This window comes from Miniopterus natalensis, chromosome X (genome assembly GCF_054644295.1).
Source record: "Miniopterus natalensis isolate mMinNat1 chromosome X, mMinNat1.hap1, whole genome shotgun sequence".
In the NCBI taxonomy this organism is placed as follows: Eukaryota; Metazoa; Chordata; class Mammalia; order Chiroptera; family Miniopteridae; genus Miniopterus; species Miniopterus natalensis.
In genome coordinates this window covers 60,514,449-60,537,662 of record NC_142103.1, presented here as the reverse complement: position 1 = coordinate 60,537,662, position 23,214 = coordinate 60,514,449, and the positions used below count along the sequence as shown (strand labels likewise).

Here is a 23,214-nt window from a genome sequence, read left to right as displayed (position 1 = left end):
ACTATGTGACTTTGATTTGGCAAGTCAGTTAAGCATATTCAAGTCTCAATCTCCTTACCTGTAAAATGAGGAAGGGAATTAAATCAGGGAATGTTTTTAAAAGTAACCAATATATGGTAACTAAATTCACAGACACATCAAAACTTTAACTCCTGGGTAAGAAATCCTTAGCATTCCAGGACAGGAAAAAATAGATTAAAAATGAACACCAAATTTATTATCTACCATGAGCCATGCATAGCATTAAGTGCAAGATACATAAATATGAATTGCTCTCAGCTCCTAACCTCAGATCCAAATTATTTGCAACTGCTTTGAGTCCATGGGAATATTATCTGCAAACATATAGCTTGCAAATTTAAGCTAAAAAGATAATCAGAGTGAAACTAAAGGCAGAAAACTTTTATTTCTTTTAAGCACATTCATGCTGCAAAGCCAGAGACAGCAAGATTCATGAAAGGAAAGCCATAGCAAAGTCATTTCCCCCTTCCTACTAGGCCTGTAGCTTTGGTGAACATGAGTGACAGATTCATGGTTACCAGTAACTACGTTTACTATCAGAGTCATCTTTGATTGGGACCATCCATTTTTAACCAAAAAAATCATATAGATTCACAAACAGAAAATTAAAATGGGGAAACTGACCTGTAGTTATTTATTTCCAGATCAAAAGTATTAAAAAGCCCTCATCTCTCAGACTAATCTTTATGATTCCAGTCATACAATTCACATGATATTGTAATTGAACCTCTAAGTTCCTTTCTAGTAATCTGATCTTTTTGTTAAATTCTATTCTATTACTCAGTATTAAATACATAGTAACAACAGATTGAAATAAAATATAGAAGCCGATTTATTCACTGAGATTTAGATAAACTTCCCACCTACATAACATGCATTTATTCAAAGTCATTCCAAATGCTCTCAGTTTAAAATTTAAAGGTTTAATTCCCCTCTGACAAAATGTCCCCAGGTAAGAAAAAAAAAAGAGAGCATTGGAGAGAAACAAGTGCAACCAAGTCCAAAGTTTGTAAGCCTTGGCTGAAATCAGAAAGTTGATAATCAAACTATTTCCACTTTACATCAATATCTGCAAAGTAGGGAAAGTCTGTCTGTATGATAATTGTACCAAGTGGGGGGAAAAAAGACTCCTCAGTACCACTACAACCATCCCCCACATCTAGCTCCTTTAAAAATGTGTTCCAATTCACTTGTTCTTATATGTTATATTAGGGGATTTTTAAAAGAATGAGTTTTGTTATCTTGTCCATTTTGCAACATCATCAAATGCTGACCTTTTGCATATCTGATAGCAAATTAAATCCTAGGAATGACTCTTTCTGCTTAGAGCAGGTGAGGTGAAGCTGACTGAAGTTTGCATAGAAAGAACCAGCTCAGGGCCAGGTCTAACATGGATCCCTGTGAAGGGCAACCGGAAGAGCCAAGACAACAATGTCAGGAATATATTTGCTCTTTAAAATTTTTTTTTATTATTATTATTTCAGAGAAAGGAAGGGAGAAAAACATCAATGATGAGATAGAGTCATTGATCGGCTGCCTTCTGCACACCCCCTGCCAGGATAGAGCCCACAACCCGGGAGTGTGCCCTGACTGGGAATTGAACTATGACTGCCTGGTTCATAGGTCAACACTCGACCACTGAGCCATGACGGATGGGCTAGATTTGCTCATTTTCTTTTCTTTTTTAAAAAATATATCTTGACTGATTTCAGAGAGAGGAAGGGAGAGCGAAAGAGAAATAGAAACATCAATGATGAGAGAATCACTGATCGGCTGCCTCCTGCACACCCCCTACCGTTGATTGAGCCTGCAACCTGGGCATCTCCCTGACCGGGAATCAAACCTTGATCTCCTGGATCCTATAGGTTGATGCTCAACTGCTAAGCCACACCAGCTGGGATAGATTTTCTCATTTTCATCAACAAGATATGATAGAGGAAAAGTCCTACCCAGACTCAGCATCTGATGCATGGGACACTGCCAATTCACATCAGCACAGCTTACCTTTCATTAGTTTCTATATCAAAACAGAACCTCTTGTCAATAGACTCTGTCTTCCTTCTCACGCAGTACTTCAAGGTTAAGTCCAAGGGACCCTGATAAAAGAGAAAAATTAATAGTCAATTTGAAAAAAATGCACAAAAGCTTTTTCTACCTCCTGCAGTGTCCTTAATGTCACTTGGAAGGCATCTGTCAGGCAGCAGGAGCAATGCATAGCCTCACTGAGAACCTTTGTTCCTTCAAATGGTAGTTGTAGCAAAGTGGCAGATGGTTTGTCCCTGTTCCAAAAATCAACAAATAGCTGAGACAAAGAGACAATTATATTCAGGGTAGGCCATTACTCTTTACCAAGTGCACTAGATTAAGTAGGAAGCTCATTTCACATCATGTAAGGGGAGTGTAGGAGAAATAGGCTGCCCCAAATCACATTAGGTATCCACAATAGAATTTTCATTAGATGTCTAGGTAGGGAGATCGGTATGAGTAAGTGTCTTTCTGCAACCCTCCTTCCATTAAAGTGGCTGATGAAGGAGGGGAAGGCAAACATTTCTCCAACTCTAGACTCTTGAGGGCTTCCAAAAGCAAGGTCTCCAAAGATAGGGCAGGAGTAGGAAAAATAAGCCAATATGTGTATTAGCCAAGGTGGCATTTGGTATTTCATATGTGTAGGGTAGTTTGGTCCACCTTAGTCTTATGGGCACTTAACAAGGCTATTGAAACCCACTTTGTCACCCAGCCGGCGTGGCTCAGAGGTTGAGCATTGACCTATGATCAAGGAGATCGAGGTTCGATTCCCTGTCAAGGCACATGCCCAAGTTGTGGGCTCAATCCCCAGTGGGGGGCGTGCAGAAAGCAGCCGATCAATGACACTCTCATCATTGATGTTTCTATCTCTCTCTCTCTCCCTTTCCCTTTCTCTCTCTGAAATCAATAAAGATATATTTAAAGGAAAAAAAAAGAAAAAAGAAATCCACTTTGTTCACAGACTAAAATTCCCGAGTTCCACACTGTTCAGTTCCCCTCTATTATCTCAACAGAGACAATGTTATATGGTAAGAGAAGTAGCATTTATTAATCACCTACTAGGTATTAATAAACAACTTTCTTCATAACAACCCTTGGAGGAAGCTCAGAGAGGTAAAATGGCTTACCCAAAGTCACCCAAGTTGGTATAATGAAAATGGCAATAAACTAGGAAGCTTAAAACCTGGGATCCTGTCTCAGTTAAGACATTTACTAGCTATATGACCCAGGGCAAATCATTTTCACTTTCTGAATCTTAACTTCACAGTCTATTAAATGGGAATAATACTGCCCACCTTGCTATCTCAATTTCAGAAAAATTGCCCAAGTGCCAGGTCTGTGCCTAAGCACTGCACCATCTAAACTGGCCCACATCTAAACTGATCATCAAATACTTTTCTCTCATTGTCACACTCAATCCCCAAAAGCCTATTCTTTTGCTACTCCTGCAATATAAAAACTCAACTCAAAATTCATCATTCAATCTGCCTTCCCTGTGCCAACACTTAGAATATCAATAATTGTTATAGTCACTCAAGATGTGAATGATTAATAAAAGCATTATGTACTCGCCCTCCCACTTTAAACTATGAACTCCCTCACATTCAGTGGCATCACTGCTCAGGGGCCTAGGCCTTGTCCACCACTCCAGGTTCAGCTGAAGCCACCCTCGTCAGTGCAAAATTGCTCTTATTTCACACATATATCATGCTTTATCATGATGCCATAACTTTGCATTTACTGTTTCCTACACCTGAAATGACTATGTATATTATTTGCCTGGCTAAACTCTTGTTCTACAACTTGCAGTTTAGCTTCAATTTCCCCCCAAACCCTTATCAAATCCCATACATTGCCCACTATATGTTTTCCACATTATATTAAAGTTTTATGTTTTTATGTCTGATTCTCCTACGTGACTGAAAACTCCTCAAGAACATGGGCAGTGTCTTATTTATCTTTATATATTTAGTACCTAGTAAAAAGTCAGTGTTCAATAAATGTTTATGGACCACTTTAACAGCCTTGCCATTTTTCTAAGAAAGAAAAAGATACTGAGAAAAACGTAATTTACTCAAGATCAAAAAGGCACTAGGCTGCCATGGCCAGTGTCTCTTGGTCGGAGCGATGTTCTGTGCACTGAAAGGTGGCAGGTTTGATTCCCAGTCAGGGCACATACCCAGGTTGTGGGTTCGATCCCCAATCAGGTCATATGTGGGAGGCAACCAAATGATACATGTTTCTCTCTCACATTGATGTTTCTTTCTCTCACTCTCCCTGCCTGTCTCTAAAATCAATAAAAAATATATCCACAGGTGAGGATTAAAATAAATAAATAAATATAAAATAAAAATAAATACTAAACAAAAAGCTACTAGGCTACAGAGCTAGAATTTAAAACCAGTTCTTGAGACTCAAGAGTTAGCACTCTTTACTCTTACCACAACCATCTGACAGGGAAAGGATGAATAGTGTTTGGGAAAGTATAACTCTAATGGAAGTTGATATGCTGAAATAATAAGGGGAGCAGTGGTAAGTACCATAATCTAAAAAAGAGTGAATTCCTCCATCTTCAAATTTGGCTAATCATAACTCACAGTGCAGCTGGGAGAGTAAATGAGGCACATGATGGAAAGTATTCAGAGTCTGGCACACAGCAGACATTCAATACACAGTGGCTTTTTAAGATATTATCATTGTCTCATTTATTTAAATAATTTGCCTTTCTAGAACAAAAGCTAGTAATAGGAACTAAGTCAGAGAACTGACAAGAAGTCATTTCCAACTCCAATTAAGGGAAATTCAAATAATTACTTCCACCTACTCTTCCTTCATAATAGAGAACCAATTTCCTCTTTCCATTCCATAAGGAATCCAATAGTAAAACTGCTAAATCTGTGACACAACTGAAGTTTTACAAGCAGCCAATCAATGAAAAGGGAAGAGGGGAAGAAAAACTAAAAGGAGGGCTTGCTCTTATTCACTAGGAGGATATGAAAGTGGCATCTACTGCTTCTGTCTTGAGCTTAGCAGTAGGCACCTCTGAGCAGGAGAGAAAGAGCCTAACTGAGCTTACTGTCTAAGAAATAAAGTTTCAAGTCCAGGATTTGGGAAGTCACATATGTATAAAAAGAAAAGAAAGAGACTGCAGGACAGTTTTGCTCATAAGCACTTGCCAGTCTGGTATATCAGCTCAGTTCGGACAGAACAGGAACAAGTTCTGTGCTTTAGCACAAGATGAATTCATTGGAAGTGTACTGAAAGGTGCTTTGGCAATTAGCAGACTGGAAAGTAAAGAGAGCTTTGGAGTCATGAATAAGTAACAGGCCCACACAGAAGCAGGGATGAAAGTTCTGGAAATCCCATTTGGTACCCTTCATTAGAGTTGCATCCCATTTCCAGTCAACATTTGAAGCAGAGTAACAATATGTGTGCATAAGAACAAAAAAAGGTCCAATTCAAACATTCCTAGTACCAGCAGAGGCAACCACAAACTGTGGAGTGCTGAAAACTTCAAACAGGGTAATGAAGGCCAGTCACAACTAGCGTCTGACATTGGCCTGCACCAGAGACCATCCAATACACTGGGAGACCTAGCAGAACTACCTAATAGATAGAAATAAACCCAAACAGGCAGCCAAAAGGGGAAAACAAAAAAATCAAGCCCCAAATGAAGAATTATTCAGAAGAAGAGATAAATGAAATGGAGATAAACAATTTATCAGATACAGAGTTCAGAATACTGATTATAAGGATGCTCAACATCACAAAAAAAGATACGGAAACTATGAAGGAAATTAAGAATGACATAGTAGAAATAAAAAAGCATTGGAAGGAATAAACAGCAGATTAGGGGAACCTGAGGACTGAATCAGCAAATTAGAAGACAGGGTAGAAAGAAAATCACTCAATCAGAGAACAAAAAAGAAAAAACAATTTAAAAACAGGACAGTTTAAGGGAACCGTGGGACAAAATGAAACATAAAAATATTCGCATCATAGAAGCACCAGGAGATATAGAAAGTAAACAAGAGTTAGAGAACCTGTTTGAAGAAATAATGGCAGAAAACTTCCTTAACCTGATGAAGAAAAAAGTCACACAAGTTCAGGAGGCACAGAGAGTCCCAAGCAAGAAGAGCCCAAAGAGGCCCACGCCCAGACACATCATAATTAAAATGCCAAAAATTCAAGAAAAGGAGAGAATCTTAAAGGCAGCAAGAGAAAAGCGATCTGTTACCTACAAAGGAGCTCCCATAAGGATGTCAGCTGATTTCTCATCGGAAACTCTACAGGCCAAAAAAAAAAAAAATGGCATAAAGTATTCAAGGTAATGCAAAACAAGGATCTGAAACCTAGACTACTCTATCCAGCAAGGTTATCATTCAAAATAGATGGTGAGCTCTGGTCATTTTGGGTTAATGGTTAGAGCATCAGCCTGCAGACTGAAGAGTCCCAGGTTTAATTCCGGCCAAGTGCAAGTACCTCAGTTGAGGGCTCAATTCTTGGTCCTGGTCAGGGCTCATGTGGGAGGCCACTAGTCAATGTATCTCTCTCACATTGATGTTTCTCTCTCCCTCTCTCTGAAAACCAATGGAAAAAATATTCTCAGGTGAGGATTAAAAAAAAAAGATGGTGAAATAAAAAGCTTCCCAGACAAAAAAAGACTAAAGGAGTTTATCACCACCAAATCAGCACTGCAAGAAATGTTAAAGGGACTGGTGTAATAAGAGGTTGAAATAGAGAGCACAAGATACATAAGCATAAAGAAATAAAATAGTAATAGGTAAGTACCTATCAATAAGAACTTTAAATATAAGTGAATTAAATGCTCCAATCAAAGTACATAGGGTAGCTGAGTGGATAAGAAAACATGACCTGAATATATGCTGTTGACAAGAGACCCACTGCAGAACAAAAGACTAGCTCAGGCTGAAAAAATAAAACTTCTGGAGGACTTTACTGGATAGATCTTCCAGTCAAAAAATCAACAAGGAAACAGTGACACACTAGATCAGATGGATTTAGCTGACATTTACAGCTGCAGAATATGCATTCTCCCCAAGTGCACATGAGACATTCTCAAAGATAGACTACATGTTAGGACACAAAACGAATCTCTACAAGTTCAAGAAGACTGAAATCATATCAAGCATCTTCTTGGACATTTATACTATTGAATACTATGCAGCTGTAAAAAAGAAGGATCCCTGCCCGGCCGGGCGTGGCTCAGCGGTTGAGCGTTGACCTGGGATCCAGGCGATCCGGGTTCGATTCCCGGTCAGGGCACATGCCCGGGTTGTGGGCTCGATCAATGACTCTCTCATCATTGATATTTCTCTCTCTCTCTCTCCCTTTCCTTTCCTCTCTCTGAAATTAATAAAGATATATTAAATATATATATATATGTCAATTTAAAAAAAAAAAAAAAAGAAGGATCCCTTACCCTATGAGACAGCATGTTGGGACCTGGAGAAGTGAAATAAGCCAGTCAGAGAAAGACAAGTATCACATAATCTAACTCGTATGTGGAATCTAATGAACAAAATAAACTGGTGAACAAAATAGATCCAGATCTAGATCAGAGGGAAGATAGGGGTGGGTGTGAAGAGATTAACCTAAGAAGTTATATGCCTATATGCATAACCCATGGACTGATAATAGTGTAGTGAAGGCCTGGGGGGAGATATGCAGGGGGGGATCAATGGGGGAAAAAGGGACATTTTTAATACTTTCAACAATAAAGATGAAATTTTAAAAAAAGAACAACAAAAAAGCAGTTTTCAGCACCCTACCACTAAATCTCAGTCTTCTCTAATTTCCTATGCAAAAGCCATACAAGCACGATCTTCCATGGAAAACATCACAATAGAGGAAAATTGGCCCAATTTCCTTTCTACCTAAATTGGGTCTTCATGTACCACAACATTCAATGCTAACAAGTGACATGGTTTCACTTTGTCAATTTGTAAGAAACTAAAATCCTTAAATATGACCAAGACCCTGTCTGAGAGACAGTTAAAAGGACACATTGAACTATTTTAGCATATTAATAGTCTATTGGCTTTTATCTTAAGAAATCTTGGAGTTTGTGTGTGAGTGTGTATTCCCAAAATTCCTACAAAGACAGGGAAAAGTGGGATGACAGAATAAAATTTTTGTCCCCATGGTCTAACATTACAAACTTAATATAACATATCAGGTTCTTGCAGATGAGTAAACTATGTTCTCAGTATGCTAAACTCATTTTGCCACTTTGGGGAGAAGGGTAAGATTTGGTGGATGGAAGAAGAGGCATTAACTGCTTAAAGATATTTGAGTATTACATAGACTGTGAGATATAGGTTATTCTAACTTTATGCAACAAATTAACTCTTTTAAAAAATAATTTTGGTAAATGATTTATATTTTAAACTTTTGCACTTAAAGGAATCCTATAGTAGAGCCTTCTTAAAAACAAGTCATACTCTCCAACCACAATTCAGCCATAGTTTTGCAAATTTTATTTGTACAATGTGACAGGCAGTTGTAATAATTTAGTAATTGGTGTGAAAGAGTACAGGCATTTTCCAAAGGCCTGACATAATTAACAGAGATCTTTCACTCAACTGAAAAGTATCGGGCCCAATGCAAACTTAGGCCAGGGAGAACATATGAAGCTATGGCTTCACATGACAGTGATGTATTTGGTTGTTTGACACTAAGTCAACATATACTCTCTTCTGAGATGCAGTCACAGATGTGTTGCAAAAAATGTGGCACAAGAAAGAACTGACCTGCTTAGCACCTGGCTTCTGCTCCATTGGTGTCATGGTGAGTGTTTTGGTCTCTTTCTCATACTGGCAGTAGTATTTCACCCAGGATATTCCCAGAGCCCCTAGAAAGAGAGGCAAAAGTGAGCTGACAAATTAATTTTTTGGCTGCATGGTCAGTCCACCCCTAAGATGGAAGCTGCATACAGTTTAGCCTTCAGGGTCATGCTCCAGATCCAGCCCTCCCCTTCCCCTGAGTTCCAGCCTTGTATTACCACTTGCCTATTGCATGTACGGAGATGTGAACACTCATCAACTGCTTTCCACATCTGCTCTGGCTTGCTCCAAACCACTCACCTTGCCATGTTCTCTATGAATGCTACCACTACATATCTTATTATATAAGCTGAAAACCTGTCATCTTCTGCTCCTACTTCCCTGTAATGTGCCCCATTTGATTGGTGGTTGGTTCTGCCCATTCAATCCCTTAAATGTCTCTCCTTAAGCTGTCTTATCCTCTCCATCTCTTTTAAAACTAACTTAGTTCAACACCCTATTGCTGACTTATCTGTTTCATGTTTTATAAGATATCTAAGCAAAACAAAAATTCATTATTTTTCCAATTAATTTTACTCCTTTCAAGTCCATTCTCCACTCTTTTGCTAGAGGGATATTTTAACTATATATCTCTATTTATGTCATTCTTCTCATTATAAACCACCCATGGTTTCCCATTATCTCCAAACTCCTAAGGTTGGCCCTCAAAGCCCTTCATATTATGATCATATTTATCTTTTCAACTTTGTTTCTGTGTTCCTGTCTCATTGAATTAATTTCAGTTTCCAAATAAAAAGGTGACCATATAATTTATCATACATATTCAAGACATATTTAAGAGTGAATGAGGCACCATTGTTAATTACATTAGGACAACAGATATAAACTAGGACTATTCTTGGCAAATCAAGACCCTACAAATAAACTACATCCTCATAAACCTCTGTGCCTTTACTCATGCAGTGGTATACACCTGGAATTTTCTTTCCCTTTTTCTTTACCTGTCAAGAGCCCACTCATAATTCAAGTTCCAGTTCAAACATCACTTTCTCAGTGAAGCCCTTATATATATGCCCCTTATATATATGCTCAACATATTTCATTATAATTATTGATATACTTGTCCATCTTCCTTATCAGACTGTGTACTTCTTGAGGTCAAAAATGAAGGTGGATTCATTTTTTTGTATGCCTAATGCATTGAATATTATCTGGAAAAAAGGATGCTCATTAAGCATACATTCAACTGAGTAGCAATAACATATTCACTTGACAAATTAGAAAAATGGGGCATAGAAGGATCACATAGCTAGTTAGGATTAGAGCCAAGATTACAAACACATTATTCTGTACCTCTTTTATAATATTACAGTGGTTCACAAGTAGGGGCAATTTTGCCCCCCAGGGGACAGTTGGCAATGTCTAAAGACATTTCAGATTATAACACTTGGCAAGTGATAAAGTGGCGAGAGATGCTGCTAAACATCCTATAGTGCACAGGATGGCCCCTTCAGAACAAGGAATTACTCAGCATGAAATGTAAATAGTGCTGAGATTGAGAAATCCTGCAATGCAGAGTTGAAGAGATGAACCTGACAGATGTAAGATCACATCTTTAAAATCCATCAAAAGTTAATTGCTCTAAGGGAGGAAAAGCAAAATAATATCACTGCTACAATATCATGCTTTGTGTATTGCAGTGGTTTTTGCCACTGGTAACCTGCTCTCCAGGTAGAATAATTCTGGTCAGGGAATGAAATCACAGACTTTGGGGTCATTAGGTCATAGTTCATAAGGAAAATAAAACAGTACATACAGGTTTGCATAATGTAATTTAGAAGGCAGGAAAACTTGAATCATCTGTAATGTTTGGTGACTGGGTAAGTTAACCCATTTTCCTTGGCTATCAATGAACAACTGCCTTGCCCACTGAAATCATGATGGTTATTTAGTGGTTTAAGAGCAACCGTGTAATCCTAAAGCAGTGGAAGGTAGAGAGTATAGAGGTAGGAGCATAGGTTTTGACATTTCACAGACCTGAGTTGACTCTAAGTCCTGTTACTTAATAGTTGGGTGACTTTCAACTAGTGAAATCGCTAAGCCTTAGTGGTCTCATGTAAAAACTGGGTATAAAGTGGTTTCAAAGATTAAATGAGATAGTGTATTTAAAGCACTTAGCACCATGCCTGGCACATAGGAGGTGTAACAAATATTATTTTTCTATCTCCTATCCCCTACCTCCTTTTTTGCCCCAGCCAAAGTCATTAAAAGCACTAAATGATTAACAATTACCATTTTGAATCTCAGAGAAAACCTGAGGTCTTACTATTCCAGAACCTTTGGAAGACAAATCTTTAACCTCCCCTTCCAATTTCCCCTTCCTTTTAATTTTCACTATTACCAGGCTACTCTCCAAAGAGGTATAGTTCTCAGGGGTCTGTGACCATTATTGGTGCCAGAGTTTGGAAAAGCCAAGAAGCAGTAGGTGCCAGTCTACTTAAACCCAGTGGGTATACCAGTATTCCCACTCACATTTCTCTTGGGTATACAGATAGCCTTCAATGGTTGGCTGTCCTGGAAGTTTGCAAGTCTGGGGAGCCTCTTTCATCCTTTTCTTAAGGTCTTCCATCTCTTCTCGGGTACTGGAGAAATGATTTCTTGTCTGCCAAGACATTATCATCATAATCATTATTATCATCACCATCATCATAAATACGCAATTTTTGGTCAGAGACCCAGAGTTGTCTTGGCTTTCATTATGTGTTACAACACAGCAAAAACCAAGTGTTGAATGCCATAAACTTTGGAAACTAATTTTATAGAGTTTAACAGTAGTAAAGACTAAAAGGGCCCGGCCGGGCATGGCTCAGTGGTTGAGCGTTGATCTAGGATCCAAGTGATCGGGGTTCAATTCCCGGTAAGGGCACATGCCCGGGTTGCGGGATCAGTCCCCAGTCAGGGGTGTGCAGGAGGCAGCTGATCAATGATGACTCTCTCATCATTGATTTTTTTATCTCTCTCTCTCTCTCTCCCTTCCTCTCTCTCTGAAATCAATAAAGATATATATTTTTTAAAAAAGACTAAAAGAGAAACAAACAAATAGCAATGTACACATTTGAGAAACTTTTTCTAACAGGAATCACATAAGACTCAAATAAATAAGAGCTCTTAGAATTCTGAGCAGGAGACTGACCCATGCTTGACTAAGAGGGCAACTTCTAACTTCTGCCTCAAGTAAAGTTACTGCCTACTTAACTCTGATTTAAATTCTGACCAGTAGGATAAAATATATGAGAGGGTGCTCTCTTTGAAGATAGGTGAATAGAAAATTATGTTTTCATAATCATGAATAGCAAAAGCTAATGGTGAGAAGTAATATTTTAAAAATACACAACTAAAGCACAATGGCAAGACACAGCTTGAAATGTGGATATGAAAATCATTAGAGGCCCTTAGTATTTAGTCTCAAGATTGTCACATGACAGTGACAAAGGTGATCTTAGCTACCCTATCTAGTTGGGCTCACTCTATTCATTATCCTTTAAATGAGTTCACCATATATATCCATGCAAAGGCTTGCTAAACTCATACTTTTCAAGCTATATTTGAAAGAAGATTCAAGCAATTAACCTGGTTATAGAAATACTTTATAAGTCAGCAGAAGATAAGGGCTCTCACATTCTGGTGAAGGAAAGTCCCCAGAAAAGAGAACCCGTAGAAAAGAGAGTGCCCCAAAAGAAAAACAACAATAGCAACTGTAAGTCAGGAAATTTCACAAACAAGTGAAATTTATTTCCACTGCCATTTACCAACCATTTTCATCTAAAAATACACTTATAAATTTCATTTAATGTAATAATTAGTTCAAAGTAACTACGTTAGTGATGCCTTCTCTGAATGTACTCCACAGTCAATTGTCAACTCTCTGTGCATGTTTAAAATTTTTGGTCTTAATTTTATTATAGCAGTTATCAAAAGGAATTATTATTTATATGTGATTATGTCTCTCTCCACCAAGAGACTGTATATTTCTTGAAGACAGAAAAACTAACATGTTTCATGTTACAATGAGGCATGTTACAATACCTAACACACAGTATATGTTCATTATATCCACAAGTATTATTAAATGTGAATTAAATAAACAAATAAAAAAATGTGACAAGAAGGAAGGCTGTGCTTATGCCCATCTATAAGGACCAATATGGGAAAGGAGGTGGAGAAAACCTTGAAAAATAATTCAGTTAACTCTAGTAATATTTAGTAAAAAAAGGAAGAGGGGGGAAATTGGCATTCATGATAATAAAACCCACAATGAGAGTGTCTTGATTGATAAGCAGGGAAGTAGCATAAAACCTGTGCATAAATAAGCCCATAGCTGGGTTCTGATCTAAGAGAGATGCAACAATTTAGCAACACTTAATAAATATTGGATAGATAGAGGTGTCAGTAGGTATAAGGGTGGGTTTGAGCAACAGTCGGCCCCAAAGACAGGGAAGAGCAAGAACAGTCCAGTATACTAAAGTATCTGTGATCCACACCAGTGTGTCTTGACAAATTGGCTGGAGTGTTAAAACCTAGAATTTGAAGGTCAAGGTCATCAGGGTTCAAATCCAATTGTAATGCAGAGACAGGTGACAAAACCCACACACGATCTTACATTCTGCAAACTGAGCTGGAGCTTTTGTTTGTATGGGAGGAAATCCTGTGTGAGCTCCACAGTCAAGTTGTTGGAAATGAAGAGGCTATGGAGAAAGGCCAAGACCTAGGGGAAACATGTAAAAATAACTTTATCACCAGCACCTTCTCATTAATCAAATAAATAAAACACAATCACAGAAAAGAAATTCCACACAGTGTTTACCCAGTATAGTCTTAAAATTAGTCATGCAAACACAAACATGTCTACTCATAGCTATTCTACTCATAACTATTCTCTTATTTGGTTAAGCGTTTATACTGAACTCAGTTCCAGAAAATAAGTACTACTAACAAATTTATTCATTCAGATACTTTTTAGGTAGCATATAAAAACATTCATAATTTGGACCGTATGGGGATAGACTGTGTCTTTTCTCTCTAAAACATCAGGAATATAAATATTTGTGGAATTGGTAACTAAATGGATAAATGAATAAAGTAAGCATCTGTACCCTTATGAAGACTGCCATAATGCTAAAGAATCCAAGGAGCCTAAACCCAATTTTAAATTAGAAATGTTTTGAGGGAGTTGCAGAAGACAGGATACAAATGATCAATACAATATTTTTAATGTCCAAAATGTTCAACATCATTAAAAATCAAATGTGCATAAGTAAAAACAAAAAATATGACTTTCACCTATCAAATATAAACATTTTAAGAATAATGCTCAATGCTGGCAATAGGCAAGTATAATAAGAAGTACTAAAAACTGCTCTATTCTTTTTAGAAAGTAAACAGGTGAGCACCCATAAATATGCACACACCATATACATATAAACATATGTATATATAAATACAAACTGCATATGTATATATACATAAACACATACAAAAAACTATGTATATAAACACATGTGTATATATAGTACTATGTACCATACACACATGTGTGTATATATGTATATACACACACACATACATATGTGTGTGTGTGTATATGTGTGTGTACCACACACAAAATACTACACACAATCTTCCTATTTCTTTCCCAAACTTTCCCATCTCAGGAAATGACAATGCTACCCAATCAATCAAACCAGAATATAAAGAATCATACCTGATTTCTCTTTCAATCACATCTCAATCCAATCTATCAGTAATTCCTGTCAGTTTGCTTCTAAATATGTCTCCAATCTTTTCTATTTCCACTACCACTCTAACCCAAATCAACTTCTTCTCTTGCCTAGAGCACTGCACTAACTTCCTAACTGGTTTCCTCGGTAACCGTGTTGGCTTCTTCCAAGCCATTCTCCATATAACAAAATCAGGTCAATTATATCTTGTTTATTTATTTTTATTGATTTCAGAGAGAGGAAGGGAGAGGGAAAGAGAGATAGAAATATCAATGATGAGAGAGCCATTGATGCACGCCCTCCACTGGGGATCGAATCCGCAATCCGGACATGTGCCCTGACTGGGAATCAAACCATGACCTCCAGGTTCACAGGTCAATGCTCAACTACTAAGCCATGGCAGCCAGGCTTATATACTGTTTAACACCCATCAGAGGTTTTCCCCTTCCCTTAGACTAAAATCCAAACACCTTACCATAGCTACAGGCCCTATGCCTTCCTTTCAGAAATTATTTGCTGCCACTCCCTTATATTTCATCAGTATCTAAAGGTTAATCTTTTCGTTCCTTGATTACACCATTATTTCCTAAGTTAATGACTGTGCCTGTCTGTCTTGTTGTGTCTTGAATGTTATTTCCCTATTATTTACATTACTTCACATTTGTTTTCTTTAGATCTTAAATGACACTTTCAGAGGGCCTCCTTGACTACTTGATCTAAAGTAGTTGTCCATTTTCATTCTTTGTTTTAGTGATTATCACAACTTACAATTATTTTATTTATGTATATTTTCCTTCCCTTCAGTCTATCCCATGACATAGTAGTATTCATAAAGACAGAAACTGAGTCTCTTTGTTCACTACAGGATAACGAGTGTTAAGCAGATGAATGAAGTAAATACTTGTTTGTACATATACGTATACAGATATATACAAATGACAGATACACATGAACACAGATGTATGTACTCATGTTTAATATATGCATGTCTATGCACACAGGTGTACACATGCCCAAATCTATAAGTACCTGGGTATACATTGATAGAGAAAAATATATATATAATAGATACACAGAGAATATGGGAAGAAAATGCCACAATATTAACAGTAATTATTTCTGTATGGGGAATCTGTTGTTTTGTTTTGTTTTTCTAATAATTTTTTATAGCTTTTCTGCAATAAGAATAATTTGTTATAAAAAAAAGTTGTTAAAATTCAACATAGTTGTCAAATCAAAGCACATCATATTTTATAACAAATTAAGGAGATATAAGTAAAAAAAAAAATAAAGGAGATAGAAGTAAAAATGGTAGAATGGGAAGTCATTGAGTACAAGGGACATGAGTTCCCAGCACAGTGCCTGGTATATAATGGGTATTTTGAAAGGTTTTATGAAAGCATAAGAGGAAGAAACGAAAGAGAACAAGGTAAAAAAAAAAAAAAAAAAAAAAAAAAAAGGAGACAGAGACACCAGAGAGGGAAAGGAGAAGAAAGGAAGAAAAGAAAGAGAAAGAAAGAAAAATCAAAGCTAGAGAGAAAAAGAGGGGAGGAAAGAGTAAGATTCATTATTAAACACTATCTTTCACATTCTTTGAAGTTCCAACTTTATGATCAAAGTTCTCCACATTTACCAAGCATTTAGTAAATATTTTTAGAGCATTAATCAACAGATAGATCTTACCGGCTCCACAATATTGAACTTCTTGGACTCCTGAACTTCCTGGATTTGATGAACATAATCAAGGGAGGACTCAAAAAAAATGTGCCTCTCCTTGTCCACCTGCAGGTCTGCCTGAAGAAGAGTAGTAAATGTCACAAATTAGTAAGTCAGTACTTACGGAATCAATAGAATGCTAGAGCTACAGAATTTAGCCAATAAGTAGTGATCTTATTTCTTTATTTTATAAATAGAGAACATGAAGCCAAGAGATAAAAAGTGACTGACACAAGACTTCCAGTTTCTGGTCCTAGAGTAAGAAGCTTAGAATTATCATGCCCATCATCATACAAGAAAAAAGTTGAACAAGGTGAAAATCAACAACTCCGCTTAGATGCAACAGAGGATTGAAGTCAGGGAGAAAACCAATGTCTCAAAAATTGTACAGACATTTGAATATGGAGAATCAGAGCTTTGGCTCAGTCAATATCAAACTTTACTTAAGAACTCTCTAGGGGGTCCAAGATGGTGGCATATGTGGATGCTGACCTTGAACCCTCCCCAAAACACATTCAATTTACCCTTATATTTAGAGCAATTCCTCCTGAAAGACAACTATAGCCAATTGAACAGCTCTGCACAACAAGCAACAGAGAGAGAGGCACAGAGAGGGTTGAGGAACCAGGAACCACAAGAGCTCTCCAGAAGCTGAGTAAACAACCCAGGACCAGAGGAACACAGTGCATGTCATTGTTTACATCTCCTGGGCATGTGGATAACAGACGGAAGCTCCATCCAGGTTCTATGGTCAACCTGCAGAGCCGTGAAGCACATCCCCAGCCACCACCCCTGGAGCTAGATTCAACAGAAGCAGGAGGGCACCATAGCTTTAATCAAAGGAGCTCCTTCACTAGGTGACTGATCCAACAGGTATGGCAGGGTTATTCTTCACCCACTGGATTGCACATGCATGTGGCGCTCCTCTGCCTGGAGAGAGTACAGAGCTAGCAAAACACTGTGGTACTGGCTATAGGGCTATCTTATCCAGAGGAAGTACAGAGATAGTGGGGCACTACTGTGTGCTCACGTGGCACTACCCCTCCGAGAGAGTGTAGAGCTGACAAATATGCTTTGGTGCCTGCACATAGGACTGCCCCATCAGAGAAAGTGCAGAGACAGTGGGGCACTGCTGCATGCACAGATGGGGCTCCTCTGCCCAAAGAAAACACAAAGCTAGAAAAATCTTGCAACCCAATGTGGAGTGAGTGGAGTGATGTTGTGCATGTGCACAGGGTTGCCAAGCCAAGAGAAGGTAAAGAACTAACAAAGTAATGCTGTTTGTGCACACAAGTCTGCCCTACTAGGAGAAAGGGTGGAGCTAATAGGGAGTTGAGATACAAGAAAGCAATCATGCAAAGCAGCCCAGCCCAGACTATGCTCCTACTACAGATAATTAAAACAACAGGACAAGCCAAGCACACACCAAGCAATCTATTCTATACCAGGAAGCCCTACCCAGATTAGAAGGGCAAGTAAGCCACACACACCAGGCTACCCAACTCGGAATCCACTCCTTCAAGCCAGGTGAAACAATAGGCATTGCACACACCCACCCCAACTACAATCAGCAAGCTAAAACTATTCAACACATAATCTAACAAGGGCCACTTTTCCAAGACTGAGAAAGGTAATGATTCCATTCAACTCAGAGGAACAAACACAGAAAGTGAAACAAAATGGGGAGACAGAATATACCCCAAATGAAGGAACAAGAAAAAACTCCAGAGGAAAACCCTAATGAAAGAGAGGGAGGTAATTTCTCAGATAAAGAATTCAAAGCAACAGTCATAACAATGTTCAATGAATTGAGCATAGAATATAGGAACAGAGAACACTTGAACAAAGAGATAGAAAATGTAATAAAGAACGAATCAGAGATGAAGTGTCCAATAACTAAAGTGAAGGATATATTAGAAAAAAATCAACAGCAGCTTAATTAATACTGAAGAATAGATTAGCGAACTGAAGGCAAAATAGTGGAAATTATCCAATCAGAAACAAAATGAAAATAGAATTTTTTAAACTGAGGCTAGTATAAGAGATCTCTGGGGTAACAAAAGAACCTAACATTCACAATGAAGCATGGAACAGACTGACAAAACTCAAAGGGAAGGTGGGGATGGGTGGGGAGAGATTAACCAAAGAATTTATATGCATATATGCATAACCCATGGACACAGACAATAGTGTAGTTAAAGCCTGGGGCAGGGGTGGGGAGGTGTGGGGTAGAAGGGGTCAATGGGGAAAAAAGGGGACATCTGTAATAGTTTCAATAATAAAGATAAAATTTATAAAAACAACATTATAAGAATTACAGAAGGAGCAGAAAGAAAGGGACAGAAAGAATAGTTGAAGAAATGATGGCTGAAAACTTTCTTAATCTAGGGAAGGAAAGAGATATTCACGTCCAAGAAGCACAGTGAGTTCCAAACAAGATGAGCCCAAAGAGAACCGCACCAAGATATATTGAAATTAAAATGACAAGACATAAGAATAGAGACAATCTTAAAGGCAGCAAGAATGAAACAAGTCACTCACAAGAGAAACCTTATAAGGCTATCAGCTGATTTCTCAGAAGCAACTTTATAGACCAGAAGAAAGTGGCAGAAAATATTTAAGTGCTGAAAGAAAAAAATCTACAGCATTGAATACTATATCCAGCAAGGATATCATTCAAAATTGAAGGAGAGATAAAGAGTTTCCCAGACAAGCAAAGACTAAAACAGTTCAGCTCTGGCTGGTGTGGCTCAGTTGGTTGGAGCATCACCTCATATACTAAAACGTTGCGGGTTCCATTCCCTGTCAGGGCACAGACCTAGGTTGCAGGTTCAATCCCCAGTCAGGACACATATAGAAAGCAACCAATCAGTTGTTCTCATGTTCTCTCTTACCTCTTTCTCTCAAATCAATAAGTATATCCTCAGGTGAGGATTAAAAAAAATCTAAAAAGTTCGCGATCACTAAAATGTTAAAGGGATTTCTTTATGAAGAAAGGAAAAATGTCATAATCTGATATAAGAAAACATGGGAAGGAACAAATCTCGCTGGAGGAAGATGAGGGAAGAGTAGGTGGAAGTTGCACTCCCCTCCTCTCAGCCTCAAACTAGAATTACAACTAAAATATAGAACAATCGACCTAAATAACCAACTGAAGACTAGCTGAACAGATTTTACAACCAAGGATTTACAGAAGCAACCTTGACACTGGTAGAAAAGGCAGAGATGTCGCCGAACCCTATTCACAGTCGACAGCTGAGAATCCAGAGCAATATCTCAGCTGCAATGGCGCCCCCTGAGGAAAGTGAGGTCTCAACTAGATGCTCAGCTCCCCAGCTTGAAGCAACAGAATAAAGAGAGGTATCCACATAATATCTGGTGGTAAACAGTGGGGATTCTGTCCACCTGCAAGAGAAGGGAGTCACCTAGAAACCCAGATGTCCTCTTAAAGGGCCAGAACACAAAATTTCGTTTGCATCCACTCCCCCTGGGATGTGGCAGAGAGAGGGTGGGTTGGAGTCAACTAGAGTCTTGTGAAAACAGACTGGGCTATATGGCTCTGGGAAGAAGGCTAAAGCAACAGGGATGGCCACTGGGTACCTGCGCTGAGCCCTCTCCCACATTACCCACAAATGCCTTCTTTCCAGGGGCAAACACTCCCCTCCAATCTGTATTGGCCTAGGGGGAGTTGCACAAGCCCCAACCTCTTAGCACCCTGTTGTCTCACCCAAGCTCACACTCTGTGGAGGAGTCTGTTGCCTGAGCCTGTATTATAGATTTTTTTGAAGGGATCTTGGGGACAAAATAAAGAAGAATCAGAGATAGAGTTGTGTAGCTCTGTGTGACTCAGGGAAGAGACCATTTCCCTCCTCAACTGCAGGCCAGAGGACCCCCTTCCACCCCAATGGAGCACCCCTCTCCCAGCAGCCATAGCAGCAAAGCCACCTGCCACCTGGAAAGTTCTCCCAACATGACAGCAGAAACGTCTACAGTGGGAGAGCCCTTCCCTTGCAGCCAGAGCAGTGGCATTGCTAACTTCAATAGGAGACCCAAATAGCCCCATCAGGGGAGAAACTTTACCTCGACCCTCCTGACTATGGGTGGCCAGACCCTGCTGAGCTTGTGCTCCTCAGCATTGTTAGCCATTTGTAGTCAGCCTGATTCCCCAGTGTAGAGCATTGTCCATGAGGTCTAGGCAGAATCTGGGGAATACTGAGTTGTGTGGCTCTTAGGTTGGGCCATTTTTTCTGCACATACCAGAACAACATCACCATTCCTGTGAAGAACCCTCCCTCAACATGGCCAAACATTGGTCTGTGTGAACCTTATAAATACTACTGGCCTCACCCTGATGAATATCTGAGACCTGGCACTATCACAAAGGTCAACAGGAGCAGGGCGAGTGGTGGCTTACCATGGTGTACCCTGAAAATGTTGCTGAATGGCCTCAGACTCAACACTGACAGCAAGTTTGAATCTATATCAATCTGTTGAACACCACTCACCTTCAGCTGGTTTCTAACTGAGAGCCTCCCTCAAGAAACTCAACTACTGTCAGAGGCTCTTTCAGTAACTAAACCTAAGAAACAGATAAAAGGTGAGGGAAGAGCTCGGGGAACCCTGGGCCTTTTGCTGAAATGCCCCCAGGCTCAGTGCTGGTGGAAACAAGCACTGGTGCTCAGATAGGTCCCTCCCACAAAGGCAGACTCACCAGAGGCAGCCACAAATTGTGGATTGTATTTCCAAATAGGTAGCAAAAAGCCCATCACTGTAAGCACCTGACATCGATGAGCACTGGATCCCCTAGCAAGGGGTCCCAGGGCCAATACAACCAGAGTTTCAGGACACATCAGAGCACAACCCAATTAGCACCACAAGCAAAACACACAAAGAAAGATGTCAGCAGACATCAGACTCTGTTGGGGTGACTTCAGTGTTGTGGAGCCAGTTCCTGCAGAGCAGTTCATACATTGTGTTCAGAGTCAATCCTCACATCCAAAAGTAGGAGCAACCCCACCAATGGACAGTCAACATCAATCAAGACTCAAACACAACAGGAGGATTCACATAACCCACACAAGGGACATTCCTGGAGCACATAGCTAAAGCCATCAGGGAGACTGACTCTGAGCCCCAGAAGACACCTTATACATAAGGCCACCACACTATGGCATGGCAGATATACATAATACACAGAAAAAATGTCAAAGAGGCAGTAAAAATGAGGAGAAAAAGAAACATGCACCAAATGAAAAAACAGGAGGAATCCTCAAGAAAAAGAACTAAATAAAATGGAGCAAAGCAAGCAAGCAACCAAAGAATTCAAAACAATAGTTATAAAAATGCAAAAGGAACTTAGCAAGAACTTCAACAGCATGAAAAAGACATAGAAACCATTAAAGGAATCAGTCAGAAATTAAAAATACAATAACAAAAATGAATAATACATTAAAAGGAATCAAGAGCAGGGTAGATGAAGCAGAACATCAAAATAGTGATTTGGAAGAAAAAGCAGGATAAAACAACCCATCAGAGGAGCAAAAAGAAAAATAAATTTTAAAAACTGTGGGAGGAGGGGAAGATGGTGGCACTGTGAGAAGCAGCAGAGTGCCCCTGCTCCCAGCCATAGACTCGATTTACTCCTAAAATCCTACGTAGCCAGCTTGGAAAAACCAGAGAAACATACCTGAGTGGACAGAGCGCAAGTGGGGAGCACTGAAGAAACATCACAGAGTCCAACAAGAGGGGGGCGTAGGGATGGGGAGTCTCCCCTGAAGCCTGTGTTGGGCTCCAAGCACAGAGGCCTGGAGGCTGCAAAGCCCACTCCCCTCAGGAGTGCGGACAGGCCTCCAAAAGCGGGGATCTCACACCCAGAGCAACGAGAGGGAAAGGAGCGCGCCACGCACAGGGCAGAGGGACCCAGGGAAGCGCTGAGTCCACAAGGAGGGGACGGTTTCTTCCTAGGAAACAAAGCCTCTAACTGCAGACAGCACCTTCCTAGCAAAACAAAGCTTCTAGTGGCAGCTGCAACCAGCGTCTCATGCTCGGGGTGCTGACCATAGGGAAGGCTAGCCCAAGGTCTGTGGCACCCAAGTAGTAAGGAACAAGAGAATTGTGCTGAGCAGCCGGACACAGGTACCCTCTGCCTCCCTGTGGGGCATTGTGTTGAGCCCCAGAAAGCACTGAATCTGCGTGGTGCTGGGGAGAGGAGGGGCCCTCCCTGTCTGAGCTCCCAGTGTAGAGAGGCTGGGATCTGTGACCAGCCCTGAGGGGCGCCGTGGTGGCGCGTGAAGCCGCCCCAGCTTTGCTGAGACCAGCAGGGCAGGGAGCTGCCTGGAGCTGACTTTGGGTCCCCTCCCGCAGGGAGCTTTGGTGCGCAGGCAGCAGGACCTTGCAGGGTGAACTCTCTGCCTGTGTATTGCTTTGTGCATTTGTGAGCTTGATCACAGAACTGGCTCCCACCTTCCCAGCCTGCACTGCAGGGACAGACCAATGGAGCATGGGATTGAGGTCTGCACAGTAGACTGTCTGAGGGGCGGACCTGGTGAGACCAGCCAACCAGAGCTGAGCAGGGAGGGGCAGAGCCCACCTGCCTCTCTGCCACCAGGAGCACTGCCACCAACAGGAAAGGGGCGGGTCCAGCTCACTGAAGCCCCAGACACACCCATAGGTCACAGTCCTGAGGGGAAAGGGAGAGACACTCACAGGAGTACTGTACAAGAATAAGACTCTCAGGGACTGTTGTTTGGGAACTGTAGGAAAACCTGAAAACCACTGCTGGGGGCTGGGCAGGCAAAGGGCTCACCAGAATGTTTTTTCAGTCAAACCAACTGATCCCAGGCTGCTGAAACAGCTCATACAGAAAAGGA

At 40.0% G+C, this 23,214-nt stretch overlaps 1 protein-coding gene across 2 annotated transcripts in view; it reads right to left on the bottom strand.

The window, feature by feature from the left end:
• Positions 1–23,214, bottom strand: part of OPHN1 (oligophrenin 1) — a 507,400-nt gene that overhangs the window by 184,609 nt on the left and 299,577 nt on the right. For both annotated transcript variants that reach the window (XM_016203882.2, XM_016203883.2), the window contains 5 exons: positions 16,313–16,423; positions 13,513–13,617; positions 11,385–11,514; positions 8,820–8,920; positions 2,026–2,117 (listed from right to left, as the gene is read on the bottom strand). In XM_016203882.2, the coding sequence (XP_016059368.1) occupies positions 2,026–2,117; positions 8,820–8,920; positions 11,385–11,514; positions 13,513–13,617; positions 16,313–16,423 (539 nt within the window). The remainder of the gene's footprint in view (positions 1–2,025; positions 2,118–8,819; positions 8,921–11,384; positions 11,515–13,512; positions 13,618–16,312; positions 16,424–23,214) is intronic.